General features: G+C 43.2%; 1 protein-coding gene across 1 annotated transcript; it reads right to left on the bottom strand.

Annotated features, from left to right (window-relative positions):
* Positions 1-309: 309 nt before the first annotated feature.
* Positions 310-25,610, bottom strand: MOGAT1 (monoacylglycerol O-acyltransferase 1). Its single transcript, XM_086618687.1, has 6 exons — positions 25,474-25,610; positions 15,071-15,249; positions 14,456-14,657; positions 10,576-10,750; positions 7,090-7,289; positions 310-4,010 (listed from the first exon to the last, which is right to left on the bottom strand). The coding sequence occupies exons 1-6, from the start codon at positions 25,565-25,567 to the stop codon at positions 3,856-3,858; spliced, it is 1,005 nt and encodes a 334-aa protein (XP_086474813.1). The 5' UTR covers positions 25,568-25,610; the 3' UTR covers positions 310-3,855.
* Positions 25,611-26,422: the final 812 nt, after the last annotated feature.

The following is a 26,422-nucleotide window of genomic DNA, read 5'->3' as shown; positions in this document are numbered from 1 at the left end:
TGGTTGCGTGCTGCCACAGCCCAGCCCTTCCCTGCTGTGGATCGCTTCATCCTCAGACCCTTTGGGTCAGCCAGCAGGAACCTGGCTTCAGGTGATGCCTCAGGAGACTGCAGCGAGCAATCTGTCCATCTTCCCTGCTTCCCTGATTTCTCAGCATGTTATGACCATGGCCTCATAGCTAATCTAAAAGGACCTCTTGAATTCAGTCAGGCTCCTGAGGTCCGAAGGATGAAGCCCTTCCCCAACAGCGGTGGTGCATATCTGAATTCCAGTCAACACAAGCACATGTTGGTACAAACCATTTTTTATTTCACATCTCCTTGCCACAGCTATCATTGAAACAACTGACATTCGTATTTTACAGGTACCATAAAAACTTACAAAGTGTAAAATATTCTCACAATGTAAAAATTCTTGAAAATCGATGTGTAGAAGTTTTCTGTAAACAGAATTTGGCAGAGAAATGTTCACCTACAAGGAACAGGCAGGCACACTGGAGAGGCAGCGTTTGCATGGTACAGAGGCAGAGTTATCTATCTTATTGACAGACGACTGGCCTCCCTGGGATTACCTGTGTCATTAAAAGGCACAAAGAGAAACACACCACAAAGCAGGACCCAGTAAGAGTGGACATCCCACCAAAGCTCTGAGCACTACTTGATTCTTCTAATCACAGCTGGAGGAGCAGGGTGTCACCATTCCTACTACCTGCCTGCTCTTGCTTAGTCAAGTTGCATGAACTGCGACCAAAGACTGCGTTGATGCTAACTCTAACACACATGGGGGGGCTCCTCAAGGCTGCAGCAGTGGCAGGATCGGTGCCTGCACTAGCCACAACTGCTCTACAGCTTCCAGGGCTCTGGCCTTTAGGCTCAGGATCGCAGGGCTGTTTGACAAATCCACACAGTAATACAGAGGTAAATATTTTAGGTGGCACCATGCTTATCAGGTTTAGAGATTGATATTCTATTTTAAAATAGTCCTAGACACACTAGACAATTTGTTAATAAAAGGTAGTTTGGAGGGACTGTCATAAGCAATATGCAGCAGCTATTGAGCAACAATATATATTTAAGTAGCTCAGAGATTTTGTTTTCCTTTTTTCCCTCCATCTTCCTCTGTTACAAAACAATTAAAATTTCAGTAGTCAGAGTAACACAATCCCTGCTTGTTCTAACTGTGCTAGTTATGGATGGTATTCAGAGCCCATAAATAATTTTCTCACAGAATTCAGAAGTAAGCCTGTTTGTTTCTGGACCTGATACTGCCCCAAAGTCAGTACCCTTATATTCCCTAGAAGTTTTGGCTAATTTGATCAACAACAATCCATTGTTACTTCTCATCCTCAACTCAACGCTAATGCTTTTAAATTTACATCCTGAGCTGCTATATCATTAAGGTAATAGGTAAAAAGTAGACTGAGAATGAGAGGAAATATCTCATTAGAGCAGATGATATAGGAGAGAACAGTCTGACACGGACTCCAAATTCTTCTTTCATGAATATACATCAGCACTACTCATCAGGGCAGGCAGCAAGAAAACAAATCCAAAGGAAATTTCACACAGCTGACAAAGCAAAAATGACTGCTCAGGGCTCATCACTCACTACAGTCCTCGGGACCCTAGAGACCTCTCCCCAGCTATCAAACCTGCCGTGTTTCACCGCCCAAGATGCATGCCCTTCCAAGAGCTGGAACAGTCCTGATCTTGAGCTCGTGTCAAATAGGCACAGTCACAGTTCTTCCTCTTCTCCAGCCCTGCTCCTAAAAGCTGTTTTTGCTGAATGATAAGCCACTACTCAATATTTTGTATGCACAGATAGTCCCTCAGAGATCTTAACCCAGGGAAAGACAGACAGAGAGTGAGGAAGTAAGATGCCTACACCACAGTGATCATCAGGCTGCAAAAGCGCAGGCAGGGAGGGCAAGCACACGTGGCACCAGGACAGCTCAAGTCGAGGTGAATTGTGAGCACATAGACCACAGTCTGTCAGGGAAGAGGGTGCTACTTCTTCAGACATCATGAATTCCAGCCCAGGCTCCCAGAAAGACATCTTTCATCCTAGAGAAAGCGAGAGCAGGATTCCCTCGCTCAGTGCTGGTCACCCCTGAATGACAGATAGGCACTAGAAGGCACAGGTCTCCTAAGAAAACCAACCTGTTGCTGGAGGTTGTTTTGGAGCACATCAGATCAACATACATCCGCTCTGTCAGACAAACATTTAATTAGCTTTGGGGCTTTAGTTCATTAGGAATCCACTCCATAGGAGTTGAGATATTTCCACTCTTTTTCTTTAAAAACCTTCATCTTGCTAAGATCTTTTCTTTCCAGAGTTTTAACTTTTTCCGAAAGTCCCAACTGCGTTTCTTCTAAGGAGACTCCAGCTCAGCAAGCACACAATGCGTCCAGTGCCTTTGTGGAGCCAGTGCTGCTGTTCCTGAAGCACCTCAGTGCTGAACTGGCCCAGCTGCAGATGCCCCAGGCTTCCTAACAAGCCTGTGCATGTCCTGTCAGAGCACCTAACTGATGTAATATTCAGGCACTAAACCTGCTTAAAGAAAACCAAACACTTCAATAAAACCAGATCTGCAAAGTCCACGTGCAGTCAGAGAGCATTTACGAATACAAGGATTTATCTCGTAAAAAAAAAATCAGTAATATACTGTAATTCTCTTTACACACCATCAACTCCAAGACCTAGGAATTTTAACTGAAAAAGAGTTTGGCTAAGAATTTTTTTCTTTACTTTACTTTTCTTAAATGGATATCCACATTTAGGATAAACCTTCTCACGAATTTAGGCCCCTGGTTTGTATACAAAGCATCCTCTTAACCTGCTGCACCCTAGAGCTGTGCCCACACTGCCTTGGCAGTTACAGCCGTGTCACACTATGGCACAACTTTCCACATACTTCCACACATCTATCAGTGGGTAAGAAAAAGGCATATATCAAGCACACTTTCCTTGGTGATGTTTCAGAACCAGACTGAACAAACTGGTCTCCCCTTCCTTTGGTGGATGTGCTTGGCATATGACCATTTTTAATTTGCACAAGATGTAAAGTTCACATGATTCCCCCACTAGCTTCCTTGGTACGCTTCTCCTGTCCTGTGCGGGCCATCTCCTCTGAGGCTAGAACTACCAAACAAAGCTGCTTCATCTTCCAAACTGACGATCCAAAGTAGAGCTTGTCCAAAAATGTCCCATCATTCAGTGCTTCCCACCACCCAGTGTATACATGCACACAGAAAACTCAAAACACTGTTCTCCCCCAAACAGAGGGTTTGCTCTCCTCCATAACTTGGACAGACCACCTTTGCTGATATCGTATTCAGGGCAGAAAGTGCCTATTTATTCTTGAATTCATATGTAAATAGCTTGTCACAGCCATCTGCTGAAAACATACACCACCACCTTCATGGGAGAGCAGCAGAGTTTTCTGATATTCAGAGAACAACTTGATGTCATGTTTGATACATGCTGGTAAGTCTCTCAATTGCTAATCAACAGACTTCTCGGGTTTATACTTTTCCTGCTCATGATCTCATGCTGGGGCAACTTCCTCTGCACAAGCTATGGTTAGGTACCATGGTGGTAAGAACATCTGTGTGGAGTCTCTCACTAGCAGGCAACTGACAACTCAAAACAGTACTGGCTTCGAGGCTCACACCCTAAGGATTTTTTTCCCCTCCTAGAGTAAGATTAAAATCAATAAATCATCTAATAATCCCTTCTTAAAACTATTCCTTACACAAGGATAATTACAGATTGCAAAATACAGATTGCAAGAAAGACACCTTTCAGCATACACTGTTTCTTTCCATGAGATTTGGAATTAGAAATTGTAATTCACTACTCAAAGATGAGAGATTTATGCTCAGGGATCCCATAGTTTCTTTTGTGTTCTTCAAATAATTTTCTTAGTTTCTGTAGGTACAATGCATGGAGCTGTTCGATCTCTTCAGTGGTGGGGTTCAAGTTCTGCTTTACAGGGATGGGGCTTCCCACTGTAAATCAAAAGCAACAGCAGCATTAGCTTCATTGATGTCTTTTTGAGTAGAGCTGCTCTCCCACCTGTAACAGCCCCGCCACAGCTCGCAGAGAGATAGCAGAATCACAGCACAATTCTCTTGTCCTGGGGCCTGATCCTGCCTTTCACAAACCTCAGTCCTAGGTCCACTTCCTTTCATTCAAGTTCAGATAAAACAAATTTTAAAACCCAATCATTTCAGTTTGGCAGCAAAAGAGAAATGAGAAAGGGCTTAAGCTCTAACTTGAAGGAGCAGTTTATACTTCAATATACAATCCCATGGGCTGTGTGCTTGTCTTGCCATCGAGATTGTACTCCACAAGTTCAAAATAGCATTTAAAAAAATGTACCTTCTCACTGTCTTCTGTTCTGATCTGAACACTAAAGGTATTTGATGTGAGGGACACGTCTAAGAGGACAGTGGTGCCCTCAACCACAAAGCCACGTGAACAGGGCTGAAGGAAATACAGCTATCCTCAGATTTATTCCAAATGGTATTGCTGCACCAGCACTAGAAATGTTGTTGGCTACTTCAGCCTAGGGAGCAGTAGCACGTAAAACCCCCAGACTCTGTAAGGTGTCTCTGAACCATCCATTGCCGACAAATATAATTCCAACTGAACCGTTCTCCAGGCCTGAGGCACAGCACAAAGCCTGCTACCTGCTCTATCGAGCAAGAGCAAGAGGGAGCATGGCAGGTAATTCCATAGAAGTCCAGAGGGCAGCCTCCTTTTCCTCTGCAAAAATATATGGCTAAAAAGCCTGTGACACGCTAAGAGAAGCTTCCCATGATCTCAGTCTTCCTTGTGTTGTTCGATCACTACAGATTTTGACAGCTGTTCTTGCACTGGAGTCACTGACAGCTTCATAGATCTGTCCGAGATTACAGAGGAAGTCTGTAGAAAAGCACAGTTAAAAGCACCCCCAGGAGCTTTTACAAAGGCCCCTGAAAATCTCTCTCTCAATAGATGCTGCCACTTCAAATTGGATGGTGTTGACTAAAGGGAAGGGAAGTCTAGCCAGAACTGCAAAGGGGCTGATTCTGCAGGTTCCTGCTGCAGCTTTGGCTGCCAAGAGCTCTCAAGCCCTACACGGTGCTGAAATTCAGCCTTTACGTGGCATGGGGTGGGAACCCAGCCCTGGATTGAGCAATCAATACCTTAGTGGGGGTGAAATCAATACATATGTTCAATACAGGATTTCCAGAAGCATAACTGGAAACACCAAAAGACCCCTGCAAGCCTTTCTGCAGCAGTCTTTTCTCCTAAGAGCAGACACTTCATGTGGAATTGGAAACTACAGTCACCTTTCCAATTTTGAGCGGTTTTAAGCAAACCTGCTTAATTTGATATTTTAGAGCCAATTCTAGTTCTGAAAAGCAGTAATAATTTTCAGGGAAAACCAAAATTACTTCACTTGCCAAGCCCAAAACACTCAGACATTAGGAACCTTGGTTTTGCCAAATTGCATCTCCTTGCTTTAGGAACCATGGCTTCTGAAACGGAAGGAAACTTGCCAATACCCGGCCACGTTGTCAACACGGCTAACCGGCTCGGGTGGAGCTCAACGTGACTCTGCAGCTTCCAGGTGCTGAGCAAACACTTGCAAAGCTGCGTTGAGCCATACCGAGGGCCCCTCCAAGAATGCAGGGACACGGTAAGGGATTTCATGAGATCATACAACAACTTCTGTTGCAAGACTCTGGTCCTGCTGATTTGAAGCACTCCTGTGCTTTAGCGAGGGACCGCCTCTGTCCTTGCAGTAAATATTACAATGATGAAGATTTGCCTCAAACTGAAAGACATTTTAAGCTTCAGAACAATCTCATCAGCCTAATGAAAAACTGCAGAAAATACATTGTTCTTATTCCAATGCTTTGAAAACTTTTTGGTTTTAAAATAAGTGACATTTTTAGCCCGCCTGTGCACAACGTGGGCTTTAAAAATTAAATCTTTCCTAAAACATTTAACTACGTGCACTGATGAAACACAGATATGCATGAAATTTAACATAAAAAGAGCTACATTTTTGTCTTAAACATTTTTATTTGATCCATCCTAAAAATCAAATCATCCCTCCATTAAAGGGAGGGCCTTCTCAAATAGCAGAAGTGGTATCTGTGGAATACCAGAAAAACTTGGTTTACTTTTCTGTAGAAATAGGCTTCGTTAGTTCACTCAGCTCAGAATCTGGCTAAAAATTATTTATCCAAAATACACAGCCAGCACAACTTTTTTAAAAGGCGTGGTTGAAAATAGCACGAGTTAAAGCCATTAAAAAATCAAAGACATTCAAGTCCAACACTCCAGTGAGAGCAGATGACCAGAGATGACAGCTTTTTGGGGGAAAAAAGCTCTTCCGAACTGCCTACTAAGATGGCATGCATGCTCTCAATTAAACATGAACGGACCTTTCCACTGGGGGCGGGGGGGGGAAGGGAAGGAAACACCCTAGGGAGCTGCAATGTCAGCTAAGCAGCAGCCTGCTGAAGAGCTGCGGCAAGGCACCCTCTCCCTTCCCTCCTCCATCTCTTCCCCTGACCCGATGAGCACCGGGTCGGGATTGTATGAGCTCCTTCCAGTAGCCTTGTTCTGGAGCACCACTGCGGTGGCCCTGTGTCAGCTGAAACACTCATCTGCTGCTTCTCTGCAGGGCTAAGAAACGAAGGTGCTGAGCATCTTGCATATAAACTGCAGCATCCAGAATCTGGAGCAACAGCTGCTGAGCTGTGGCAGCCCTCTGGTATGGACTGGATGATCCCTTGGGTTTCCTTGAGGATTGCTGAGGATAGAAGCCTGTGAGTAACTGTGAACAAAGAATAAGATTTGGCCTGGGACAGAAAAGGAAAAGGGAGAAAAGAATCCCCCCTTTTAACTAGGGAAGGACAGGAATTAAAAAAAAGGAAGTATTTATTTTAAACCTCACACACTTGTTCTAGATGCACAGTAACCAATTGCTTCTCTTCGAACAGATTTATAAATTTACACAGATATTAGTAGCACACTTAGCATTTCTAAACATTTGCAGAAGCATTAGGAAAGGCACGGGGAACTTACCAACAGTATGAATAGGTTGCCTGTAAGGTATTAAGCCAAAACTGTATTGAAATACTCCTCTAGCATGAAATAGCGGTAGAGCAAAGCCCATTATCTTTTGCAACTTTTCCTGGACATTTCTGAGCCATGAACCTTTCGGGTTTGCAACTTGCTTGAATAGTTCATTTTCACCAAAGGAAAACACCGGGACGAGATGAGCCCTGGAAAACAATGAACACACTGAGAATCCCACGTCAGCCTCCACTTGCACTGTGGTTCACATCAGCAGCGTGGAAACGGTTTCACAATAACCAGCACAGAAAGCTTCAGCAGCTCTAGACATCATCAGCAACAGGCATTCGACTCCTATGATATGCAGCTGCTTTGGGTTTTGGGGGTTTTTTGGTTTTGTTTTTTTTGTTTGTTTGTTTTTAAAAAGTGATTGACATACAACTAGCTTTTGGGCAGTATTTAGCTGGTTGCTATCCGTCACTACTTTTTACGACTGTTCATAATCATAAAAATGAATAATTGTGTATATAATAATTATAATTATGATCTTATATACCACTATTTCAGCAAGTCCACCCTTATTCCACTGCATTTTCTCCGTTGGCAAGCAAAGAAGCCTCATTGCGAACCTTATAATGCTCCCAGCTGGGCTGTGTCAAAACCAGATCTTGGCTTTCCTCTGCCTGTTGACCGCATTAATGCACGCACTTGATTTCAGCACAAAAACCGTGATAAAAACCAGACATTCTTACTGACATGAGTGCAACGTCAAATAACTCTGCTGTCCAGTTCCCAGTGAAATCCTGCTTCCTCCAGCCTTCTTCGAAAACGCTAGTCTTAATCCATTATTACCAGAGGTCAAATCCTACCCACAGAAATTACACTAACACACTTTGGCTCCTCCACAGCCTAATGAATTCTCATTCAGTTCAGGAACTGGCTTGGGAAGAAAGGCACTGACTAGCTCCTGGATAAACTACTTAGGCAGATGGAATCAGTGCAGTTGTCTCCAACAGGCAAAGCCACCACTATATTTAAACCTTGACTGCAGTATGCTTTTTGATTAATGCTTAGTTTCATTAAATAGTACTCTACAGAGTTTAAAGAAAAAAGAGCAGGGTAATCCTAAGCATTCTCTGAAGGATACAGAGGTGTTAAGTCTTAGCTTCTATATCTTAGCTCCATTCAGCCCACACTGACTTTGAGAAAAATCTTACAGCAAAATAGCAGCATCACTATAATATTGCCAGGACAAATTACTGCAGAGCTCTGAATGCCTGAGCAGGATGCGCTGAGGACAGAGCTGACTGGAAAGTACTATCGACAATGAAAACCCACCTGCATGGAAAAAAACAACTTCTACAGCTTCTCAAGCCTGAGGACTCCCAAAGACTATCGTTCCCACTCACTATTCTGACTAGTATCTGCTCAAAAGATTCTTTCTCAGGTAGAGCATGTATCACCCAGACACCTGTAAAGGAAATATCAGAATGCCTGGTACATACTGTGGCTGTGTAAATACTTCACTTTTTACTACAACACTAAGACAAACAGGAGCATCTTGTGGTGCAATAGGACCCTGAGACTGTGGGATTTGTTTTAATCTGGTGAAGGCTTTTGCAAGATGCTATGTAGGAGGCTGAGACAGAGAAATAAGTAACTTAGGATTGTGAAACTAAAGATAAGTTAGCTGATTCGTCATTTGTTTCATGTCTTTAGGATTTCTTCACTTCATATCAGGTATCTGTACTACTTTGAACCAAAATGACTTTTCCAGAAGCGCAGAGGACTTTTGCTGGCACGTTCAGACCACATTTGACAAGCTCCTAGCTGAGGAACCACAGCTTCTCTGTGCTGGCAGCACAGGAGCCAGGGCCAGATAGCACACGTCTCCGCATTGCCCCTTCCTCTCTTGGTATTTGATGCTGCAGATCACAAGCACCAGAAACATGCATAGAAGCAGTTTTTCTTGCCAGTGCTCTGATCCAGAATGACCTGTAGCCTGGTGGTTCAGGTGACCACGTGTGAGGTGCAGGGGTCAAGTCACTCAGGCAGAGCTAGGCATTATCTCCCCAGCGAAGGGCTCTAGACAACCAAGCCTCTTTAAGAAAGAGGAGATCCACCATTTGAAACAAAGGACATCATAAGGAAAGAAGTGGCCATTCCTGTGTTTTGGAAGTGTCCTGATATTGTTGTTGTGTATTGGGTATGCTTCTGAAATCAAGGCCGAGAGAGGCACAGGTGTATCTAGTTTCTCAATCCAAATCAGTTTAGATGAGAGACAAACACCAACTTTGTGATCTGACAGATCAGACATTAATGGACATGCTCAAAAAAAAAAAAAAACAGCACCTAAATATTCTTTTAAACTTTATGGTTAAAAAATAAAAGTTACGAATAGTGTTTAGGATCCCACTGGGTTAATCAGCGGTTGAGCAGAAATTGAGTAAAGACTCATTTGGGCACTAAAGTCCTAATTTAAATATGCAAGTGTTGTTTCTGGGTACAAATTAGACTAACATGTTACTTTATCAGAGAACAGGTCCTTTATGAGACTCATAATGATATGTATAAGAAACTCCCTTGGAATTTTGACACAGAATAGTTTCTAGAAAAAGATGGACCTTAGAATCTTGTGCGAAAAGCAAGAGCTCTTCTTCTCAGAGATCATCTTTTTTCCAGCTAATAGCTTAAACTGTTACAGATTTTTCAAGACCAATATTTTTTTTCTCATTGTTTCACATGTCAGTATATAATCCTGGGAGCTGTTCAGAAAGCTTAGCAGAAACAAGTCATTGGTTCCAATATTTCCATTACACAAGACATTTAGACCAGTCCAGCATAAACCCAATAGCTTATACTGTTTAAGTCACTCAAGAGATAATACCATCTCTGTTTAGTTACACACTGATGGCTGTTTCATAGCAAAAAGTAACCTAGTTTTTCTTGAGATTTTCACCAAAATTTCCCAGAAACTTACTTTTGCAAATAACAATCTTCAAAAGAAAGTCTAGAGAATAAAGGTGAAAACAAATCTTCCTAGACCACAATTTTCAGTGATTTAATAAAACAGGGCCTAGCTTTCTAATTTTTTTATTTGTTTGATTAAAGTGGTAAGAAAATTCTATCTTACTATAACTTCAATTTATAGAAAACAGAATATCTGCTCCACTCAGCAACAACAGCCAAAGTTTACTAATATTGTTTCATAATTCTTACTCTTTGCCAGTGCAAAAAACAACTGAAACAAAACATCAAGATATGCTAATAACACCTACTGCTTACAAATTATGAAAGTCAAAGCGAGTTTTCAACACTCTCAGATTGAATCCAGATAGACAGGCTGGCTCCTGTGCCAGACATCTGCACGTTCTTAGACAAGTAACTCTTTCAAATTCTAATTATATGCTTTTACTATATGTAATACGAACTATATTTAAGGATCAATCTGTATTCAAAGCATGCTTACTACAGCAGCCAAGATGGGAAACCTACCCGTGTTTCAAGGCCATTTTAATAAAGCCCTTCCTCTTGAGGATGTTCAAAGTTAAACTTCCAGGATGTGCATTCAGAGATTCCTCTGCTCCTCCAATCACGATGACAGACGCGTGGCCGCCTCCTTTGTTATTCAGCACGTACGACACACTCTCCTTGGATGCAGAAACCATTCCTTCAGGAGCAAACATTTTAAGAGTGACTGCTGGATCTTCATGTACAAGTACAGTGGAATTTGAGAAATATTTTTAAATATCTAAACAATGTTTCAAAATTATTACAGCACAGGACAGGGTTCAAAGATTTGGGTGCAACCTCCTCACTCTGCAACATATTTGGTCTTAGGTAAGTCCTTTGATTTCACACTGACAAGCTAAACGCTGTTTGCCTGTCACAGGAGTTTTGAGATCTTCAGGCAAGAGCGTGCTCTTCTGCCAACTTAACTCCCCCTCAGAGAGATTCTGTGCCTGAGAACAGAAGAGTTGCACGACAGCAGACACTGTTGAGAGGCCGCAGCTAAGCCACACAGCAGGGGCACATGAACACAGGCACAGAGGGTTTAACAGAATGAATAGAGGACTTGTGAACTCAAACACGGATCTACAGTGCCAAGCTGATTCCCTTCATTCTTTCCAAAGCTGTAACGCAGCAGCTCCGTCTAAGGCAATGGCACGACGGCATCAGAAGAAGCAGAAAGAGCTCACTTGTACCATTCCCAATGACTGCATCAGCTCATTCTCTGGTAACCAGACCTGGCACTCACCAACCTCTTTAGGCTAAAAGAGCAGAATATATGAAGTTTTCCTGCCACTCCTAATACTTCTAATTAAAGGCACACTGCTGTATAAGCCTTTAGCATCGATTTGGACCTTGCTCTGGACTTGGCGTGTTGGAAAATCCGCTTTCTAACAGATATGCACCTGACCCCTCCAGAGTTCCTTTGTGCTGTAGGTTTTACTTCAAAGGCTCATGGCAGTACCATTTACCCAGAAGCCACGTTTAATTACATTGTGTTGAATCTAAATGACAACCTAGAGATCAAGTCTAGTTATTGGGGGTTTTGGGGTTTCTTTTTTTGGTTTGGGGTTGGTGGGGGGGTTTTTGGTTGTGTTTTATTTTTTAACAGGGCTAGTATCAAAGCATGCTTTTTTAGACACCAAGAAAATATTTCATCCTGTTACCCACTTTATTTTTTTCCCCCATTAGGGACATTAACCTTGACAGGCTGGAGAGGTTGGCCTGTGAGAATCTTATGAAGTTCAACAAGACCAGTGCAGGGTCCTGCATGTGGGTCAGGGCAATCCCAAGCACAAGTACAGGATGGGCAGAGAATGGATTGAGAGCAGCCCAGAGGAAAAGGACTTGGGAGTGCTGGTTGATGAGAACTCAACATGAGCCAGCACACCCAGAAAGCCAACTGTATCCTGGGCTGCATCCAAAGAAGTGTGGCCAGCAGGTTGAGGGAGGTGATTCTGCCCCTCTGCTCTCGTGAGACCTCATCTGCAGTACTGCATTCAGCTCTGGAGTCCCCAACACAAAAAGGACGTGTTGCTCCTGGAGCAGGTCCAGAGGAGGACCACAAAGAAGATCCGAGGGCTGGAGCCCCTCTCCTACAAAGACAAGCTGAGAGAGTTGGGGCTGTTCAGTCTGAAGAAGAGAAGGCTCCGGGTGCTCTTATTGCAGCCTTCCAGTACTTAAAGGGAGCCTACAGGAAAGCTGGAGAGGGACTTTTTACAAGGTGATAAGACAAGGGGCAATGGATTTAAAGTGAAAGAGGCAAGATTTAGATTAGATCTAAGGAATAAATTCTTCACAGTGAGGGTGGTGAGGCACTGGAACAGGTTGCCCAGAGAAGTTGTGGATGCCCCATCCCTGGAAGTGTTCAAGGCCAGGTTGGATGAGGCGTTGAGCAACCTGGTGGAGTGGAAGGTGTCTCTGCCCATGGCAGGGGGTTTGGAACTAGATGTCTTTGAGGTCCCTTCCAACCCTAACCATTCTACGATTTTATGATTACAATGTGGGTTATAAAAATCTCACAAGAAAGGCAAGATGACTGTGATCCAGTTTTGAGAGCTGGCCATGAAGAGAAATAGCTTGCTACTGGAGCAAGTTCAGACCTCAGTAAAAAGCTACTTCCATTTGCCACATATGTCTTCATAGTCACTGTTACTCTGAAAAACGCAGCTGACCTGAGACTCCCAAATAATTCAAGTGATGCTCATTCACCAGTCAGCATGCATTTTCTCTGGAAGAGAAAGAAAGAGCCACTGTCTTTCCCTAGGACAAATTTATCTCCCTGCTGAAGCAGAGATGTCAGCCTGCATGCAGGGCACTGTTCCCTGCTTGCTCACACAGCAGCTCAGTAGTGCTGCAACTGCTCTTCCCGATGACGACAGCTGCAGCGCAGCACGCTTCAAAGACAGGCAGCGAAAGACTGGGAGATGTAACACTGTGCACAGAGCACAGCTTTCAGTACACGGAAGGCTTTGCAAATGTTTTATGATTTGACCAATAACCTGTATTATACCAAAGGTCCCCTCTGGTTTATCAGCTACATACCTGTGAAAAATGAGCTACAATGCTGACTATTCTTTAGTGTGCTTTTTACTCAAGTTATTTCTTCTCTAGCAGGTAAATATTTGTTCCTATGGGTCAAGATGCCAAAAACGCATAAAACTGATTTCTAGGCTAGGCAATGTTTAAAATTGTCATCTTCCACCACTGACAATCCCTTAACTTTACAAGCCTGAAAGAATCCCCTCAGAAATAACGCTTGCATGGAAGGGCATTCCCTGGTATGTTGAAGTACACAGGGATACGCAATTCTGGTATTAATCTGAACAACATCCTAGGCATATTTTTACAAATGTAACAGTTGCATAGGTTACCCAAAATCACAGCGTTTGTTCTGCAGTCAGGAATAAGAGCTACATCAAGACTAGCTCAACTAAGAGCTAGTCTCCCGAACTAGTCTTGTGCACCAGACCGTACTTACTGAAATGCTCTAGTTTAACTAAATAATAATAGTTATAAAATAAAATAACATATAAAATAATAATAATATTTTAAATAATAATAAATATATTTAAATAATGTTTAATTATTAAATTAAATTTAAAATTTAATAAATTATATTTAAATAATGATAAATGATAATAAAATAATAAAAAATGAAATATAAAATAATACTAACTCCTGTAATTAAACCACTGTGGGGAAACACTGGTCCTGATTTCATCATACATTCTTTTGTTACCCAAACTTTATTGCTTGTTGTTTTTATGTTTTATTACTGCAGTACCAGTCACCCTTTTATGACAAGCACTGCTCAGAACAGAGAAAAAAAGCTCCTGTCTTTAGCATTTACATCTCCATTAAAATTACACAAATTTGCAATATGGAATCTCAGTCAGAAGTAGGTAATTAACTTCCAACTAGAAAGATATTTGTAATGAGTAGGACTTTAAGCCTTTCAGGTAAGAGATTATCCTCAATTTGTTTTACAAGTCTGCGCAATGACTAAATAATGTTATAAATTACTATGCTCTTCCCTTGTCTTGTACTATGTTCTCTTGTAATATGCTGATCTCTTGTAAATAACTGGTACTCAGTACTGCTGTCTCATAGTTCAGGGGAAAAACAGCATTTTTTTTTCAGACAGAAAAAAAAGGTCAATGATATAGTTTAACAAAACTATTAATAAAACCTTTCAAATTGTTTTGCAACAATAGTTCATCATAAAACAGAGGTTTAATTTAGCACCAACACTGATCCTTCTGAAGTGAAATTACTTACCATTTATAGGTACAGGAATAGACCCTACACTTGAAGCAGAAGCTATAATACGGAGCAACAGCTGAGACATTCTGCTTTTACCTACCAGCACTCATTATGTATTCTCTGAAGAAGGGACAGCTGAACCAGATGGGCATGATATGAAGATATGGAATAAGCCCAGGAAATAAATTTTTGAAACTTGGACCGGTGCAAAAGTTTCCAAAGGCTCCAGCTACCAGGACCCCATGAGGGTGAAAGCCAAGTAGGTAGTTGTGATTTGGACTCAGATCTGAAGTTTTTATAAGCTGCAAAATAGAGACAGTGGACATTATAATGCTTACCTCAGAAGGATTCTCAAGTATGGAGACCACGTTGACAGGACACAGAACCGATGACAGTTCATTTCCTTCTGAGCTCTTTAAACTACTGTCCATTTTACAGCTGAACAAAGTTTCAATACATGTGTCTCAAGATATGTCTAGCATTCACTGTGCTGAGGCACTATCTTGTGATCCAATAGTCCAAACAGAAAATCAGCCCCTACCCCTTTTTATCACTAAATCTCCAGCTTCCTATGTTTTAACAAGAAGTTGAGTTCACCCTGGATTAAGTATTAGAATTTTACCAAAGATGAGTCTCAGACGTTTGTCTACGCTCATGACTATTCAATCTGTCTCTATTCCAATGCTTACAGTTCTGTGCAAAAACTTTGACTCACGTGAATGGGAAAGTATTCCCTAAAGTACTTCCAAAGAGTCCAGCTTCTGACCCACTGGGACCGTCTGCCCCCTGTGCATGGTGTTTCCCAGTCAAGGTAGAGCCACAGCAGGTACAGAACAGCGAGGAACCAGAAGTTGCCCAGGATCAGGATCACGAAGAATCCACAGCAAAACTCTGCTACAAGAGACAAAACAGGAAAGCATAGCAAGCATTAATCATGGCTGTCTCCTTTTAAGACCCTGAGTTCCCAGCCCTGATATGTTTATTATGGGTGCTACTCAAAATGCGTACAAATGGAAGTTAGCTTATTCCATATTGTGTGAATGTCATTACACTAAAGGTGAAACGCCTACCAGGGTGTATCAGCTCAGTCTGTATTTCTTACCCTACTGCATTACTGGATGAATAAGCCTAAGATGATGTTGGTTTACTTTAATAAAACAAAAGCATGAGCCGAGGACCAGCACAGTTGTTTTCTCCCCATAGTGAGAGTAAACAGTAATATTTGGTAGAGAGCATAAGGTTTACCTATGGCAGAATAAAAGGAGACAGCAAGAACTAACCGAGATGTGATGCTCCAGTGAACAAGAAAAAGGGAGGAGAGCTAGGGAAGGAAAGAAGGGAAAGGGGCCACAGCAAGATCTCTTTTCTAATGAGAGTGTTGTTGGGCAATCATTTTCCCTTTCTGTTTCTTAACTTCTCTACCTATAAAATAGGGATGGTAGTTTTACTCCCTGTGAAAAGTGCACTGTGACTGGCCAAGGAGATGCACTAGACAAGGCCAAAACATTAAGAGGTTCCACTTCAGCCTCCAAACACGTCACTGTAAGCAGAAGCTCACCATTGCTATGGGAAAACAACAGTAGTTTTAAGTCCTGACACTTTCAGACCCAGGTTAATAAAAATTGTAACATCCTACTACACTAACAATATATAGGAACTGTATTATACACAATTCAAAGAGCCAGAATAAGTTGTTTGATTAAACATAATGTGTCACTTTGAGGCTCAATCTTGAAATAATTATTCAGGGAAATTCCCTATGGAAACTTTATCTTTGTAGGACTTGCAGAATTTCGCACTCTTGCAGCAAGTCAAGCAGCTATGGATGGAGGTGGATGAAGCAAAGTACGGTGGTACCTGCTGCTCTCCACCCTGCAGCAGCCTGCTCGCTCTGACGTCTTGTGAACGAAATGCATCAGGCTCACGGATCAGAGTAATTCAGCAGATGCTGAATTTCAGGTTTGCAAGGGAGACAGGGCTATGTACATGTACATGTACAACTGTATTTGTACAATGACAAGCAAAACAGGACCCAGTTCTTACTGGAAGTCTCAACGGGCAGAGTTGTATGAAATAGGCATTTTTCCATGATGTTTTACAAATCAGAAGTAGTACTTTGTATGTCCTGCAATTGGCTGGCATTCATGACGGCAATATCCTGGTATGTCCTAAAAGGAGCTACACCACTGAAACATACTGAGCTAAATACATAAGTAAATAGAGTGGAGTTAAAAAAAAAAATAACAGAAGTACATCAGGCAATAATTTGGTTAACACAATGTAAATATTACCAGAACTGAAAACTTTGAAATAAAGCAGATGGACCAACAGTGAAAAACACTCATTCTAGTTAAGATCAGCTTCATTCAAGACAGAGATTACTTGGGCGTTGAAAACTCACAGCAGATTCTCTATACCAAGCAGGTTTCGTGCTGCTGAAATTCAGAGCTTTACTTGGCCTCCTGGCATTCTTGTGTTTCCTCCAGCCTGAATACTTATTTTTTCTGAACTTCAGTGAACTGGCCCTTGTGCCTAGTTTGACTGTGCCTTTAGAGTAGAAATGGATATATTGTCATGGGGTAACTCAGAACTACTGCAGAATCCAGCAGCAGATAGAGCAAGCAAAGCTGCTGGTTAGACTGCGTAGAAAAGAAAGGGATGAACATTCCCATTTCTGGCAGGGAAGGAGCAGAAAAATAAGGAATTGCATTTGCTCTGAGGAAGGGAGAGGGAACAACCATAAATTAAACCACAGGCAGGATCAAATCTACTGTTTTGAAGGATACTCCATTCTTCAGTACCATCAGTACAGAAGCTCATTGCTTCCTGCTTAAACAGGCAACCCTGGTCTTGCACAGAGAAGCACCTCAGTAACAGCTCTAGAAAAACAGAAACCTCCAAAGACAATGTGGAAAACTCTCAAAAGCTACAAGGAGTTCTAGGAAACATCATTAATACAGGTTGAGTAACACAGGTGAAAGATGAAACTCAGTTTCACCGCTCTGGAAGCGGAACTCACTGGGAATCCCACACCAGCAACACTTCAAAATAGGGTACAGAAATATTTTGAGGAAAACCCATTACCTGCTCTTTGAAGGAAGAGATCCTGAAACTACAGATATTTCTAGGAATGCTAATCTGGACAAGATGCCATGGTTCACGGTCTAAGTTTGAATGAGAAATTTTTTTAATTGCCACCAATCAATTCATTTCAAGTGGTTATGCAAAAATTGGTAATTGTATTTCCTACCCTTCCTTGCAGACGACTTTTGGCTCAGCGCAGAATCACATGGCTTTTTACTATCAGTTTCCGAGCCAAATAGCTGAAAGGTGCTTTGCATCAAAGCATCCTTGCTGTGAGAGCTAATTAAATCAGCAGCACTAAGTGCCAGATAGCACTATTTAATACCATGCAGACAAAATACACGAGACCAACAAGCTTACTGCTTTGCTTTAGCTAGAACACGTTCCTGCGTGCATATAAGGTATGGGGAGATAAGTATGCTGTCAGCACTTCCTAAGGGGAGCTCAGCATCTTGTACGACACAGCTAATTTATTATTGCGTTTGCAATGAGACACGCAAATTCCTTTTACCATACCTCCTCATTATTTCAATGCATCAACAGCCTGCACGATGAGTTAAACAGCGATGACTCAAAACCAATGAGCTTATAAACACAAAACCAGTGTTTTCTCCTCCAGAGAAGACAGTGAGTAAATAAATGGTAATCACTTTACCTAAATTCATAAACAAATTCCAGGCAAAAGGTGAGTAACTCGGAATTTGGCACTTTACTATATCTTTGCCTCCTTGGACGTAGTTCCAGACTACATTGTAAGCATAATTTTTTGCTTGAAATTAAATTAAAGCTTTGAAAATACCTCTGTGGTGCATTGGAACTGTAGGGAAAAAGGGAAACAATATGGATTAAAAGACAAACCACTGCCATGGGACTGTGAACATCCAGTTTGCCAGCCAACATTGGCGAGACTTTACATCTCTTTTCCTCAATTTCTCATGTGGATACTCATCGGCTGTAGGAAATGGATGAAAAATATTACATGTAGTGTTAGCAGCACTGGCAGCCATCCTGCCCGATGATGTTTGAACACCTGATGCTTCATTCATTAAATAGGCTCTAAGTTTGCAGCTGTGGGCACCAAATTCATAAAACAGTTAAATATCACACAGACAGGAAGTAGGAAACCAGCACATTGGGTAGGGAAATACAGGTGATCCCAGCAATTGGAAGCTCCAAATGCACTTGCAATTACTAAGGAGTCAAAAATGTTTGAGTAATATCTGTTGCAAGGGCCACCAAATCTAGGACTGTCCACCAGAAGAAAAGCCTCCCATTACTCTCAGAGCAGTCACGGAGCATGTCTGGCCAGTGCAGTCGTATCCTAGGTGGCCAGGTTGCTCACCCCAATCCAACCAGCACTACAGGCTCTCCGTAGTACCCCACAAAGCCACGCCAAGCAGCTCGCACTGAGACCACCGGACTGCTAGATGACTCAGAGAGATCTGAACTACGAGCCAGTTCCTGCCATTTCCCGGATGCCCTTAGCAAAGCTTCCTCTAAACACATTGTGCCGCTATGTCTTAAATGAGCTGGAGACTTTCAGAGTTCAGTGATATGAACTTCATCCCACAAAGGATGTGATAATTGTGCCAGCTTTATCCCACTAGCAGGTAGAGATGCTGGTTTCAATATTCATACTTCTCTGGGCTTTACGAGCACATGTGCATGCAAATACACAAAGCAAGCTGAAAAGCTCATTTCTTACATCTATGACCAGAGGGGAAAAAAAATGAAAGATGGCATATCCTTCAACAACCACTGCAGTGTACATACAACACAACAGTCCTTTCCGCACCTTCAGTCTTCAGAGCAGCAGTGCCTCTGAGCTGGGTGCCTGAGGAACAGCACACACTGGAGGAAATACACAAGGAGAATTGCATGGCGATGTTTCTATCCCTAATGAACATTTGCTCCTCTCTATTATCCCTCAAGGTACTACTGATAAGTTGATTTTGGCATTAAAAGAATATTTTCTCTGCTTAGTGGATCCTTTCATTTCAGGAAAAGAAAAAAAAAATAAAAATCAGCCTTCATTTCTGGAAATACTTTCTAAATCATTTATAACTGGTAAAGAAAGGGATAGAAATTCAAGTGAAATAACACATAGAGCAAATGAACTCCAACAGTCCCACAAAAGGAAGACATGAGACAACTAGCAACATCTGAGAGGAGGCAACCTGCCACGGCAACTAAGCAAGTTCACACCTCTGCAGAGTACTGCTCCGCAGCTTTGACGCAGACAGTCTCTGTTTTAAAAATGGAGTCATAATGTTAGTACTATCCTGTTCAGAACCCACAAGTCTGTGCAATTCTGCCAATATACAGATTTCTGCCAGGAGCACAGGAACTTGCTGCCACTTTTTAACCATGGCGGATATGGACTTTCCAGCAAAGAACAAGCTGGGAATTTATTTAAACTAACTGCACTGGAAAATTGTTGAAGTCCACAGGAATTTCGTAGCCATCTCCAGGACTGAGGTGGTAAGGAGGTGAGCATTTGTTGAATACGAATCAGTCTCCTGTAGTGAGGCTCCTTTGTCAGTTTATTGGTCACAACTGGGAGCCCTGGTCACAAGGATATTTGAGTATTCCCACCAAGGGAGCTGTATTTCAACACTACTACGATAACAGATACAAACCCTCAGATGTCAAGGTTTGGAAGCTGGTTTAAAGGTTTGTTTACTCTGGAATTTGGTTCCAGTTCCCAAGCAAGTGGACCTTCCATTGGTAAATACTGATAAACTAGAGATACAGAGCATTAGGCACTATTGACTTGTAGATAGAGTGGTCTGGATACAGTAAATCCTTGAGTTACTTATTACCAAATCCTGAGACAGAATGCCAAATTTAGTCTACACATTTTCTGTTTCTTTTGTTTCTCCTTAGGCATCCGCTATCAGCTACTCACATACAGGTTGCCAAGCCAGGGCCTCTGGCCTGACACAGCACAGCCATTTTTCTCATTCTTGAGAGATACAAATATACACGGGAGACGTGGCTAAATTCCCTCCCTAAGAGGTAGGTAACAGAGGTGGCATTCCTAGAAATCCTTGTCAGTTAAGCATCAGTAAGTACCCTGTTATTCTCTGTGATCACATGCCAGTCCCTGCCCATGGGCCAGCAATAAGCTTCGGGGACAGATGAATACAGACTGACAAAAACAAGCAGCAATACCAGCGAGCTGAGCTTTCTTAGGTACCAAAAGAGAGTCTTTTAAAAAAGGCTTTGAGGAAGAATGAGACCCTTGTAGTTCGCCAGCTACAGCTGATGAGTTAAATCAGCACCAGGTAACAAAACACCATGACGTGTTTGGGGAAAAGGTTATTTTTTGCTTTAGCACACTACGCTGACATGTGCTTTCCACTTATTATTCCAGCAGCAATATCGTGCTCTGTGGCAAATGTTTCATCATTTCTATTCTTCTGGGGAAGCCAGATCCACAACTCAAAACTGTTCCAGTCAAGTTCCATTAACAGAGTGCTTCATCCTACATGCACAGAAGTTTAATCACTAGGGAACAGGATGTACTTTAATATATACCAATGTCTTTAGCATATTACTTTGTGGCTTCGTTTATATTAAATTATACCTTCTACTATGTACCGATTTTGTATTATTAAGTATTTTGCAAACAAACACAGGGGTGCCTGCACAACAGCCACTTCCTAAGGTCCCCAGTAAGAAGACAACCAGGGTGCTGCTGCTGGACCTATAAAGTGAGCCATAGAAGATGCACATCACTTCTGCCCTATCACCACCTTGTCTCAAAGCAAAATCCTGGTATCCTTGTCACAGGGTAAACTCTCTCTCATTTCCAGCTCTCGTCTGGACCAAGACACCACCGCTGCACCCAAGGTACCTAGTTTGTTCTTGAACATGCTCTAATCCCACTGTCCCTTTTTACATCACATGCACAGAAGCTGGCAGGAAAAGCTGGCCTTTTCTCCAAAATGCTGTCGCTTGCTTTGTGTACATTAGAGAGGAAGAAAAACAAAAGGCTAAAGCACCTGCAAAGCAGCATTTAAACCAAATCTCATTGATTTTTCTTTGTTTAAATTGTTTTGCCTTTAAATGAACCCTTTGATCTATCTCCTGCCTAGGTACCAACCACCTCCCCATACAAACTGACCTTCCCTCGCAGACGTGCAGCAGGGAGGCACACACCTCACTCCTGCAGCAGGCTTATGTTAATACCAAGGGCAAACTGCTGCTCAATTACTGTGCGAAGACCTACAGGAAGATAGCAGACATACTATTAACTGCAGCAAAATTAATTCATTCAAAGTTCTTAAGAAAAATATTTCCAAGCTTAAAAACAAAGACTTCATGCTAAACACCAGGGATATCTGCTGCATTCACCGATGGCGACAGTTTCTTTCGTGTATATGTACCGTGAAAGCTACAGTACAAAAATGGGAGTGATGTATCCTCTTTGCTCTCACCCCCAGTTGGCCCAGCAGCACTTACAGGCTTGGAGATTTCATTTCTCCAGGTGACTCTCTGCTTGCGGTTGGGCTGGACGATGGCACAGAGGGATCAAAAGCAGGTATCAGCACACAGCTTCAGAGGCGGACACGATGTGGGTGCTGCACGTGCTTGGAACAGGGCCAGACCTGCCCCAGGACTGTCATCCCCTGGCCAAGCTGATGAACCTCTAGTAACAGTAATTACAGGCACAAACTGCATCTATCAAAATAGTCTGTTTCAGCTTTTTTCCCCAAAGTTTTCCAAAACTTCTTATATTTGTTGTTTCAGCAGTGAAATACTAATGACTTGAAATTATGCTTCAGCCTGAAGCTGTTCTGCATTTCTGCTTCATACGGCAAGAATAGCATCATTTTAGTGTTCCTTGTTTTTCAGTTTTCATAGCTTTAGTTTTCCAGACTCCAGGCTGATACCACTCCTCTTTGAAAAGAAGGAAGCCATTTAAAACGCTTTTCTTTCTCATGGAACTTTACCTAAGCTATTTTAGCCTGCTGCACTGAGAGCACATAAGATAGGAAACCATACGGCAGTTTCAGCTGGCATAGTGGGAAACAGATGAGCATTTCTCTTGACTAATCCAGCAGCTCTTAGATACAGATCACAGCATTTCATAACTTATTTTTGCTTCTGGTGTCATGCTCTCGGATAACGAACAGAAAAACCACTGCTACAACGAAACCCTGTCTTTTCTGCTTGAGGGAGAACTTTGGCAGCTCGCAGTACAGAGCAGGGAAGGACAGGAACTTACACTCAGAATTTTAAAGAGGTTCCTTTTGTACGTAATGAAATTCTGTGCACATCTGTACAGCTTTTTTGAGGCAAAGGCGTGTTTATTCTGCCTACAGTATACAGCACAAGCAACGTGTCTGTAGTGCAGACCCAGCCCAAGCCAGCATGCTGTGCAAGAAGCAGAACTTTCTCGTTTGCACCGTGCTACTGCAGCTATTTGTTCAGTATTCATTGACTGATTGGCTCTTTCTGCAAGCGGCGATGAGATTCAGTCTTCAACAACTATTGCACGTATGCACTTCGGGCCAAATTGTGAGCAGCCTTTAGTCACACAAGCAAGAAGCCACTTCCAGTCATCCATTCCACAGTCGCAGAAAACCACGCAGCAGTGCCACAAAGCAGCCCTGGAGAGCAAGGGGCAAAGACCAACATGATGTGCTTTTTACATTCAATTCAGATACTCTTAAGGGGCTCAGCCAGGAAGATAAGACCAATGCTTGATTTTCAGAGTCTTCTACCCAAGTCACGCTATGGATTTTAAGTTGTAATAGACTCGTGTTCTCCTTACAGCTTACTGTGCATGCCAGATCATGTTTCCACATGATATCCTTTAAATCTGGGAAGTGACATTACTCAATTCAGCTTTTGCCTTTCCGGGCACTAATTTTTAGAGTTCTTTTGCTGTATCTGTTAGTGCCATTGGTCCCTTTTATTCAGCTATGTCACCTCACCACACACCTAGATGGACAACTTCCAGAACTAAGCCAGTACTCTAATTATTCACTGCTCTAAACAGAATGCCTATATCCATGATGTGAATCATTAGTTATCATATGGTGTCGTCTGTTTGCATTTTCACATGCAGATGTCTTTACATAAGAAAGACTGAATCTATGTAAGATCTTGTTTGGTACTAGTTCCAGTCATATATCAACCCCCAATCAATCCTGTGACGAATTCACACAGTATTTCACTTGTACTGGGGCATCCCCTGCATGATTTCAAAGTGTCACTTTCAAACGCTCACAAACAAACAATGTTTCCATGCTTTGTCTGCTCAGTAGACAAAAAAAAAAAAGCGCTGAAAAATCCAGACACAATAGCAATCCAGAATGTCAGAAACCAACCCATTTTTCACTTCTTTACATCACTTAGGATTCAGCCATCCAAATTTTCCTGGAGCTAAGTGAAACTTTTTGGCCAGATCACTCTGTCCTATGACTGAAAGGGTACACCTACAAAATAACAAGGTCACCTTGCACAGCGCTAAAGACAAACATGCCCATGAAAACACAAGCAGATTATTATTGCTAGAATCAACTTGTCCACCAAAATTTGAGCATTCTTGCTAACAGATTTTTTTCCTGATCATGTGCACTCACTATATTCAATGTAAACAGCTGTAAGACCACCTCCTTGTTGATTTTCCTTGACATTTACTCCCAGGCAGCACCAGCTGCAGAAGACAGCTGCCTACTTCTCCCATTGAACTGCACAAGAGTGTATTTTCTGCAGCCCTATCACTTCTAGTAAACAAAGAAGGACATGATTTTCTGCAGCAGTGTTGTTACCAACCAGGCTAGGACAATAATTGTTTCCTCCCACTGCCACTGAACTTCCACTGCATTATCATTAGACTGGAATAATGGGATATGCAAAGATCTAATTCAATAACAGAAAATTAGAAGCACAGGCTATTTGCAATGTAGCCACAAACATGAACTGTTTATAGTCCAATCATATATAATTCAGAGATAACATAAACCAGCCCAGTGCTAAAGAGAAATCTGTGAAGGTGCTTCATATCGTCCACGCTTCCCCCACAAACTCAAATCTTTTATGTGTGGGCTAACAACCTAAAAACCAAAAATCATCTGAAAGACATCAGACCGCCATCTGAATCATACTATATTTCCTAGACACAGAAGGAAGACACATGCACATTCCTTTTCTTCTTTTAAGTCCTAAAGCATAGACGGTTCTAACACAACATTCCACCATTTCCAGTAACGCACAGGTGGTCAGTCCGTCACCTCAGAACAGTTTTGTTCCACATAGATCATTCAATAACCACTTGCCAACTTACACAATCCATGGATCTGATCCCAGAGAGTTAAAGCTTAGTTTACCTTATTAAGTGACTCATTTTATCAAGTTCAAGATAACTACCCATGAGAATAAGATTTGATGCTGTGAACAGATGTTTAGTGATAGGAGTCTATTAAGATATTAAGAAAATTCACTATAGAGGAATAATCAGTGGGAAAAGTTTACCAAGTAAAACTGTTAGGAACACTTTCTTAAAGCAAGTGAGGACATTTTTCATAAATTTACAGAAGTGGTTGCATTTAAGCCAGTTCACTGTCAATCCTTATTAATTTTCACCATCTAGTTAAATGAGAATTTTACTGAACTGTAGTATCTAAAGTTATTTTACAAAATCAGTAACAAAACCAGCATTAGTCATGTATCAGCCTTTATGTTTATGTTCAATAAACAGTTGTTAGCTGTCAGAAACCTAGTGGGCATCTCCATGAGAAGATGCAGTCACTAGCTTTTTAAGATCACATTTGAAAAAGAACCCATAGAAAGAAAGAGATCCCCCAAAATAGAGAAAACGCCATCCAAAGCTTTCAGGGAAGAGACGGCCCAAGCCCAGAAGTGCGATGCTCTTGCCCACCCAGGGATAGCCCGGGAGCCGCTTGCCACCAGGTGGAACCACGGACCGATGCCCACGGGTGATGCCGGTTAACGAAAAAACCGATTCTTTCCTTTCCCTTTTCTCTCTGGGGTAAGGGCATGAAGGGGGAAGGCTGTTACCCAGCAGGAGGAAGGAGAAGATCCACTGCAGCACGGCGACTGTCTGGATCCTCCTCTTTAGAGGGATGTTGATGGGGGCAAACTCGACCTTCATGCTGACGGCGGGACAGCAGCGTGGGGAGGCACGGACCCGCCGGCTCCCGCCCCAGTCCCGGTCCCGGTCCCGGTCCCAACCCGCCGCACCTGCCCGCCGCCGCGCCGCTCTGCCCCCGGCCGCCGCGGCCCCGGCTTGTGGCGCAGGGACGCGCCCCCTCCCGCCGCCGGCGCTGCCCACGGCCGCGGGGCCCGGGCGCGGCTCCAACAGGCGGGGACGGGGAGGCCGCCGCCCCGGCGCAGCCCGCCGCGGGCCCCAGGCACTTTCCTCCCCCGTGCACCGCCCCGCCCGCAAGAAACCCGACGCTGACCGGGAACGGGCCGAGCCCGGGCGAGGCTGCGGGCCGGGCGGGTCTCGGAACGCACGTACAGCCCCGCGGCCGCAGAAACGCCCGGCGCGGCTCCCGCCGCTCCGGCCTCGGCTCCGAGCCGCGAAACGCCGCACCTGCCCCGGCTCACACACACGACACAAGGCAGCAGGCGGGGGCGGCCGCGGCTTCATTAGCCCGAGCTGCCGCCCTCGAGCCCGAGCAGCCGGGCTGCGCGGCGGGAGCTTTTCTCAGCGGAGCTGGGCGCTCCGGCGGGCGGCCCCCCCCAGACCGGCCGGCGCCGCCTCTGCCTCATCCCCCAGCGCACCCTCGCGCTTAAGGCTCTTTGAAAGAGCTTATGGAAGCTGGCCGAGACCTTGAATCCCCCCGGTACTCGGGCTTAACGCCTCCGTCCCAATTACACCAGCACGCGCACAACCTCCTCCCGCCCGGCGCTCAACCCGGGGTGTCGGTGACAGCTATCGTTGAAAAAACGTCCGGCACGGCCAAAGAACACCCCAACACTTGCAAAAGCGCCGTCCCCGTTG

The sequence above is a fragment of the Tauraco erythrolophus genome, chromosome 11 (genome assembly GCF_009769465.1).
Source record: "Tauraco erythrolophus isolate bTauEry1 chromosome 11, bTauEry1.pri, whole genome shotgun sequence".
Classification (NCBI taxonomy): Eukaryota; Metazoa; Chordata; class Aves; order Musophagiformes; family Musophagidae; genus Tauraco; species Tauraco erythrolophus.
Note: the sequence above shows the minus strand (reverse complement) of the source record. Positions and strands in the feature narration are given on the sequence as shown.